General features: G+C 39.6%; 1 protein-coding gene across 1 annotated transcript; it reads right to left on the bottom strand.

Moving 5' to 3' along the window:
• Positions 1-4,300: 4,300 nt before the first annotated feature.
• Positions 4,301-7,784, bottom strand: LOC111664408 (hydroxycarboxylic acid receptor 2-like). The gene is made up of 3 exons (XM_023418983.2): positions 7,734-7,784; positions 6,399-7,042; positions 4,301-5,318 (listed from the first exon to the last, which is right to left on the bottom strand). The coding sequence occupies exons 2-3, from the start codon at positions 6,825-6,827 to the stop codon at positions 4,635-4,637; spliced, it is 1,113 nt and encodes a 370-aa protein (XP_023274751.1). The 5' UTR covers positions 6,828-7,042; positions 7,734-7,784; the 3' UTR covers positions 4,301-4,634.
• Positions 7,785-9,173: the final 1,389 nt, after the last annotated feature.

Raw genomic sequence — 9,173 nt, 5'->3', positions numbered from 1 at the left:
CAGGCTGATTTTACAGAACTGTCTCATTTTTTATTTTACTTCCTTTTCTTCAAATAATAAAAGTCTTTATGGACTCAGTTACAAACTAAAATGACACAATAAGAAGGAAATTATTTGTTTAATATGAAAATTGTTTTCAATTAAATGTAGTGTCACAATAAGTCCTATATTTCCCTCTGAGGTGTAGTGGAAATGAAACTGAAGGACATCCAGACTGTATTTAACTACACGACTTGATTAAATGTCCTCACTCTCCACCAATGATCGTATAGACATTACAACGATGAAAAACAACATAAGACACAATAAAATCAATACATATTGAAAAGATATAGGCTATAGAACCGAGGTTTTTGTAATAACACGCTATAGGTCACTATAGAAATATTACAGGAGTATGACAGGATTGAGATCAGATGTTATAAGTAGAACATGAATCTGTATAAGGTTTAAATCGAATGCAGCATTAGTCCTATTAATATTACTGCACACCAGAAATCATACAAAGAGGACAAATACAATAAAATGCCTTTAGCATTATGAGACATTACAATAAATATTATCATTCAGCATTAAATAAGAGAATTGGGCCTAATAACAACAAAAAGCCTGGGAAACTCACTGTGGAGCAGCACGGACCCTGTGGTTCCCTGCAGGGATATTACAGGAATATTACGGCTGTTTATTGGCCGTCGATGAAATAAATCATCCCCGGCTGGCAGGCAGACAGACTCCGGTCCTCCATCATCCTCCTCCAGCAGCCGGTTTTCAGGGGGGGGGGCGGGGCGGCAGGTTGATCGGGATGCACAGACGCAGACGGCGAGAGAGAGAGAGAGAGAGAGATGTAATAAAACGGACGTAAAAACGCGGATCTGACAGACAGAGATGAGATAAACCTGCGGACTGAGGGAGGAGGGACGACGTCCGAAACAGCCACCACCCGCCCCCCCGAAAACAAGCACTGCGGATGGCTTCATTTGTCGACCTGGCTCAGCCCGAGCGGGTGGAGCTACTGTTCCTCTTCCTTCTTACAAAACACAGGATGTAAAATTATTATTATGGTCTCATAGAAACAAACAGGCCTGTGATGTTTTATGGGGAAAATATATATGTTATGAATTATTATGATATATAGGCCTATATAACCCATCTACTGATAAATGATGACATCTTTACTGGGCAGATAAAATGGAAATTATTTTGTTTTTTGTTTTCTTCTCTCTGTTATATTGGGCTTCCCATTTCCTGTCAGCTCAGGAATATAACATATGAACTGCTACTTAAAATTAATTGATTTCTACATATTTATATCTTTAATCAACTTATTGTAAATGGATTAATCTTTGCTGTTGTAGTATCTTGATCCACAGACTCTATTTCTATAGGCTAAGTGGTTTTTATGCTTAAAAGTTTCATTCCACTAAACCAGAATCCCTCGTCCTCCTTTAACAGTATGGTGGTTTAGTGTCTCTGTGTTTAACTGAACTCTGTGACTTTCAGACAAGAAACATAAACAATCACTTCATACAGAGGTTCAGGCCCAGGGGTCCCCTGATTTCTCGGGGCCCCAGGGTCTGTACCCATCCATGGTTGATGCCGTTACAAAGAGAAACACAATGAACACAACACACATCATCAATGAATCCTGTGTTTATTATTCAGCAGATATCCAGATACTGCTGTGATTGGCTAACACACGCACACACACACACGCATGCACGCACGCACACACACATGCACTGCTTTACAGTACAACAGGTAACAGCTACAGGCTTATACAGCATTAGATGATCATCATTATCATCATCAAACTTTAATTGAAGTCATGTCTTCTGGCTGATTTTAACTGTAAAAGTCCCTTAAGTAAAATCCATTGTGCTGGTGTTGAAGCTCCTCTCAACTGTGCACTGTAGGGACATAAATTTAGCGCTCTCCAGCCTCTGCACTCTGTACAGGGAGCGCTGTGCTGAGCCTGCGCAGGGTTATGTGTGTGTGTATGTGTGTGTGTGTGTGTGTGTGTGTGTGTGTGTGTGTGTGTGTGTGTGTTTGTGGGTGTGTGTGTGTGTGCAATTTACCTGAGTTTTTCTACTTTTACAGAGTTTGTAGTTTCCTTCACCACCTTGCAGAGGATTTCACCTTATAACTTTTTACACTACCTTTACCTGACACCTGCTGTTAGTGAAAAATATTTTATTTCCTGTTTCCTAGTAATGGTTTTATTCAATAAATTGTGAAAACTGCATTGATGGATATGATATTCTCCCAAAATCTGAGGCGTTAAATTGTAATTCATCCTTAATCCTTAATCAATCAACAGAAAAGTTCGATTATTGATTAATTGTGTAAGTAATTTATTAAGGAAAAATCAAATCTCAAATGAGAGGAGTTAATGTTTTTCTTTGTCATTAGGATTGTGTGTTTTGGGGGTTAGGAGCGTTAGTCAAATGAAAGAGAACATTTAATTACAAAAAAACTTTTAAAAATTGTGTTTGTTTACAGGGCAGTCTTGCCCATAGACATATATATGTATATGTGTATATACTCCCAGAGCCCAGTGTGCTCTGATTGGTCAGTTTACCGGCAACTACCATGGCAACGACTCTGCATGTCTTGTGTAAACAAACAGCTGTTGCAGCTTTGGTTCTGCCTTACAGGTTTGCACAAGATTCCGATCCTGAACCAGAAGATGACAGACCCGATCCACCTTCACAAACAGGGCTACAGCAGGAAAACAAGCGTACCACTGTATCGGAATCAGTACACTGTGTTGCTCCATCTATTGCTATCTATAGCTATGATGGAAAATATTTGTGATAAACTTACTGTATAGCTGAAAATCATGTTGCCTGCAACAACTTTTAGTGAGGAAATCATACCCACTGTCAGGCAGCCAGAAGGAGGTAAGAGGCAGAAATATGGAGAGTGCTGTGAATCATGACGCTGGACAGTCTGCAAAGATGCCGGTAAATCAGTTAAATTGTGGATAATTTATCCTACCTAACGAGGTACAGTGCGTCAATATTGACAAACGTTTAAGCTTTTATATCTTTGCTATGCTGCTTCTTACTTATGTGATCAGGTCGCGGTAACATGACAGTGATGACAGTGCAGACTGACATGCTTGTGAGTCCCCTGTTTGGAGAGAGAGAGAGAGAGAGAGAGAGAGAGAGAGAGAGAGAGAGCGGTGAGGCTGGAAAACGGAGCAGAGAGTTAGCTAGTTAGAGCCATGGTTTTCGTCTCTCCCCTGTGCTTCAACTACAGTCCAGACGTTGAGCCAGGAAAGATTAACAACACCAAGGCAGGTAAATAGATTCTACATTGTGACTGTCAGTTAATGGTAAATATTTTTGATAGAAGTGAATTTTTTATACACCACATTTGATATGTTAACTGTCAGTTCAGAACAATAAACCTAAAACAACTTCAGACTGGAAGGAGAAGGATGAAGATGTTCAGGCAGAGCAGCAAGATGGAGGAGAGAGACTTTTAGCACAGGAGAGACAGACTGCATGAAATCATGAGAGAGAACAGGCCCTGGGTTTATGAGACACCAGCTGTTGCTACTGTCATGGAAAGGTAAGTTTCAGTCGGGTCCATACTTTATGGGGTTGGGGTTCTCTTACATGTCTGTGGCCCCCACCCCATCTAGAAAGAGGCAAGACACCCAGATCCACACTGTGTGGCCTGCAGGTGTTTTGCTTCTCCTTGAAGTTGTTATTTTCGGATTCTTTGTGGTCATTTTGTTCCTCTTTATGGTTGTTATGTGTCTCTTTGTGTTTTTATTGAGTCACAGTCGCTTCAAAGGGACCCGAGGCCTCAAGGGGAACATTCAGTAATCCTTACATGTGTGGCACCCAATTTATAGAGACAGGAACACATGGTTGCCAGATAAAGAACGCTACGTAAACAGGCTCAGAGAATTTGGTGTGGATGGTGTGAAGGAGACTGAGTGTGTCAGATGAGACATTAAAGTCTGTTCACCGGTCCAGGTCTTTCCGTCCTGTCTGTGTCCATGTGATCTGAGGTTACAAGATCATGAAAGACACCAGCGAAAGACATCACAGATCAGCTGATGTAGTTCATGATTTGTCCACTAGATGGTGCACATTGTCCATCGACATCTACTGAGCAGAGGAACATTTATGAGTAAGGAGTCAGACTTTTTTATGATAACTGAGTCTTAAAATGCTGCTCGTTATTGGTTTGGTTTTCTTTTCTTTGATTCACTGCTTTCTCAGCCATTTTCTCAGCCTCGTTTAACCTCTGACACTTGGCTGAACTCATGACTCATCACCACAAAAAAGATTATATTTTTCAAAAGATACCAAATACATTGGGATGAATCCTGTGTACATGTGTCTAAAATCATCATGAGGCTTAAATAAAAAGCATGAATATGTATGTGATACTTTCAGTTCCTCAACATGAGGGAACATTTTAGTCCAGAATTGAAGAGAATCAATGAATACATATAATTAAAACCCACATTTGTATCTGTTGTTTAAGTATATTTACATGCAAATGCAACATATGATCATAATTGAAAATGTATGATGTAATCATGGCTTCAACAGTATCAAATAATAAATAAATACAAAAGCAGATGAAACCAGGAAAATACTAGGAAGAGCTTATCACATGGCTTCACTCCCTCTGCTGGCCCTCATGGATTTTAGTTCCTGTTGGGAGGTTGACTGAGTTCCTGACGAGTACTCCGTGTCATCGCCGCCCTGACCACAGCAAAGGGCACGGGGCAGCGAGCTGAAAAGGGCCTTCTTGAACATGGAGCTGGAGAAGATGTAGACAATGGGGTCCAAAGCCGAATTCAGGAAGTTCAGCCCAAAAGACACGATGGTGAGCTGGGTGAAGGTGTAGAAGGCCGTGCAATCCCATGGGCGGTATGAGCGGATCACCCACACCCCAATGGTCGTCACCGTTGTGGGCAGGAAGCACACCATGAACACGGCGACGATGGCGGCGCACACTTGCATCGCCTTGCGCACCTTGTCCGGTTTGCCCATCTGCCGCTCCTTCAGAAAGCTGGAGATCCGGATGGAACAGAACAGCAGCATGGCCAGTGGGATGACGAACTCCAGCACCGTCAGGATCCGGTGCATGCCCACCAGGATGATGATGCCGCGGGACGCCTCTTTGTAAGAAGTGAAGAAGAAGCACTGGGTGCCATTGCCGCTGCCCTTGATGTGGCTGTAGGCCAGCATGGGAACCCGGGGACTGATCACCAGCAGCCAGACGAACACCGACACGTATGCAGCCTGTCGCTTGGTCATACAGTTGAACCTGTGGTGAGGGTGGACCACCTGGAAGGAGAAGACAGTGATGCATCATTTTGATTTTATACTCAAAATAGGGTCTCCATGGAGCTGTAGTTATTCAATGTGGACCAATAGTTGGTCATTTTTAGCAAATTTATGGCAACACACACTGGCAGTGTCTGAAGTGGTTACATTTTTTTTTTTTTGCTTTATTATTAATTATTTTGGGGGTATTTCATCTCTTTATTAGAAAGTTGACAGTAAATGAGGGAAGATGGGGGATGACATGCGACAAAGCTCCATCCAGACTTGAGCAAGGAATGTTGCAGTTCATGGTCAGCACTTTAACCTCTAAACTAGCCATTGTTTCCTATGGAAGCCTTCACACTAGACACATGCCTAGTAAACTGGGTAGAAAGAAATTCAGGAATTTTATTACTTTAGTGGATTAGTGAATCAAAACAAAATTTGAAATGTCGACCCTGGTTCCTCGAGTAAAAAGACATGAAAAGTTTGCGAGTTCCTAAAGTGGTTCTTTGAGTCCTGGATTTTCAGTGGATGGCTGACTCCTCCCACTGAGACCTATCTCAGCAAGCAAATTTCATTATTGACCTTAAAAACAATGATCAGTTGAGTGCATTTTAATGTTTAACACTATACTTATGTAAAAGTTTAGCAATATTGCTTTAATATGATTGATCGGGTTTTGCAGTCGTCCTCCGCTAGTTTATCTAATACTTTTAACTGACTGTTTATAAATTACTTATAGTTCACTATTTCAAGCGTTTATTCATAGCTTTTAGCAAACTAAGTACAGTCAGCTTTTTGTAGGTGGAAGCTTACCTGTTACTATATCAATACATTTAGTAAAGATCAGCATCACATCAATTTTTAATCAGTTCAGGTATTCAAGTACCCCCTGGAGTACACATGGTTGGCAATCACTGCCCGAAACCTTAGTGGGAAACCAACCAGTAAACACTGATTATGGTTTTAGTATTATACTGGTATTCTAGTATTGCATTATGGATTGTCTACTGAAGTGTAACAAAATGTTGCACAAGCTTTTTCAGCTTCATCAGCCTCAGTGTGGCCATTGAGAGCAAACGTTAACTAGTTCCTCACCTTAAAGTAGCGGTAAATTGCCACCACGGTCATCAGCGCAATGCTGGCCGAGCGGTTGGAAAACATCAGGAAGAGGTTGAGACGGCACAGGCCATCTCCAAACACCCAGTGGCCCCTGAGCAAGGAATCAATCCTCAGTGGCAGACTCACGAGAGAGAGGAAGTCGGCGATGACCAGGTTGAAGAGGAACAGGTTGTTGGGGTTCCAGGCTTTCAGTTTAAAGCAGAAGATCCACAGGGCGACGATGTTTCCCAGCAGCCCCAGTATGACATCAATGGTGAGGACTGGTGGCAGGATCACACCCTCCAGTTGAATACCGACTGGTGGGCAGCCACCGCCTCTACCACCACCAGGGACTGGGGTTGTGAAGTTTAAAACTGTGGTGGTGAAGTTTTCCTTTTGCTCTGATACCATTTTAGTGTAATTCATGTGCGTCTTAACAAAATGATGAATCAGTTTGGTGGATTTTTTTTGTAGTATGAAAAAAAGGTTCTTTTTATGCGCTATTAAAAACAGTTGTGGGTTTGGTGTTGGTTAAGAATGAGAAGAAAAAAACTGAATGACCACAGCAAGGAAAGTTTCAAGATTCAGGAAATCAGCTGCTTCCTCTTTTCACCTTCCTCCTTTTTTCTGTAGCATGAAATCTGAGTGTAAAATACAGAGAGCACTTTGTTGGACATCAGCCAGTTCCTCTTTTCAGAGGTCAGATCATAAGGTATTTCATAAGAAGCATGCATCAGCGGTATGACTAACAAAATTAACACAGTAATATCTAATATATCTATAATACTTTAAAAATAAAATCAAAACAACAACAAAAAAATTAAACAATAAAATGGGAAAATTAAATTAAAGTACCCCATTACAATAATTTGCACTAAATAAAGTGCACTTTACAATTGCATCTGGACAATTGTTCTGTAAGAAATTTCGAGTTAATAACATTCAATTTCCAAAATTAAAAGAGTACTGACTGAATACCTGTTAATATGCCATCACAAATAAATTAACAAAAATGCCATACAGCAACCCCCAACCAATCAAAGAAAAAAGATATTCATATTTTAAATTAAAAAACTATGCAACAAAATACTATTTTACTACACAAACCAAAATAATGCTATGGAAATAAATGTTTTAAAATGAAACTTTCATGTTCTTTAATATGTTGTATTTCCTACTGAAAGAAAAATCAATTTAATCCCTTTCTGATCTAATAAATATATATTAAAATAAACAAAGATTAAATAAGACTAATTTAGGAGTAACTTTCCAAACTTAATTATAATATTATAGTTTAAAATACAGTAAATCATAATCATATTCAGTACTCACCAGTCAGATGTATGAATGGATTAAGTTCAGGAGGAAGGAATAGCAGGATGTATGACCTTGTTCCTGTATTTATGTCTCTTGCAGGAGGGTGTCACTGTGTTGTTGCCATCATGTATGTCAGTCAAAAAGTTACCACATAACTACTGGTACACAAAAAACAAAAAAAACAAAACAAAAAAAAAGTGACGTGTAAGTGCTGCGTAAAGCTAGTTTCTCAAGACATTTCACAGTGGTGTGATGCTATTTTTAGAAGAATGGGACCAACAGTATCCTCATTTTCAGCACTAGTGCTAAGTCAGAAAATATGTTTTGTTGATGTTGGGTGAAGATACCCCATGTAACATGTCCAACTTGACACAATCTGTGAGTATATTCAGATGGTTTGGTGCTGGACACATCTGTAACCCACATGGATTTTAGGGCTAAAAAACCCATATATGTGGTTTAGAGGTGTAATGACATGTTGTTCCCACAAGGGGGCGCTTATACATTGATACACCTGTTATTTTGAAGGGGCCACGTGACCTCTCTCTTTTCACCGCAGCAGCTCTCTCGACACCGCAGACGTGCAAGCAGGCGGATAATAAATAAGCAATTCCTGGTATGAAACACCGCGAAATAGTCATCAAAGTCAAATTAATGTCCTTGTAGCAACGCTAATAAGATGCTCTTTCAATAGAAGTCCAACTGTGAACGAGAGGGAAACAGCTTCTGTCCCGTTAATATTATTATGAAACTCCGGTGAGTTGCCACAGTGTATACTAGCATTTTGTTGTTAGCATGGTATAAGAAGCTGCATTAAAATTGCAGATGAGTCACGATATCTCTCATAAAAACCAACTGGTGATTGTGACATGTGATTAAATGTTTATTAAATGCTTCGGTGCAACTGTATCATTATATTTATTATCTGAAAAGATCGTTAGCGGCTAAACGATAACCGCTAATTGCTAATGGATACGCTAATTGCTAATGGATAAGCTAATTGCTAATGGATAAGCTAATTGCTAATGGATAAGCTAATTGCTAGCTCTTGTTAACGGAGTGACTAACACTGTGTCTAAACTTTAAAGGACAATTACGTTGTTTTCTTACAATACTATCATTCGGCTATGGTTGAATTGAATTGTTTACTTTAATGCTTTGTAATGCCATTTAATGGTAATTTAACTGATTTTGGTTGTGAAAAGTACATGCTAAGAAAATCATAAGGTATAATTTAGTTAATATTCTTGATTGAGTTAAAAGTACATTAAAATGGTGCATAAAAATGTAAGAGTACAGGAGATAATTTAGTCGAATGTTAAAATAGTAATTGTTTCACCGCAAGAAATGTATAATAAGTAATATGTTACAGTAAGAATATCAATGTTGATGTGGCAGAAGGAAATTCATTGTAAATAATTTATCATTAAGTTAAAAAGACAATTCATGGTAAAT

Source organism: Seriola lalandi, unplaced genomic scaffold (genome assembly GCF_002814215.2).
Source record: "Seriola lalandi dorsalis isolate HSWRI2012SDOR001 ecotype SW California unplaced genomic scaffold, Sedor1 jcf7180002054585, whole genome shotgun sequence".
In the NCBI taxonomy this organism is placed as follows: Eukaryota; Metazoa; Chordata; class Actinopteri; order Carangiformes; family Carangidae; genus Seriola; species Seriola lalandi.
This window is presented reverse-complemented; position numbering and strand designations above follow the sequence as displayed.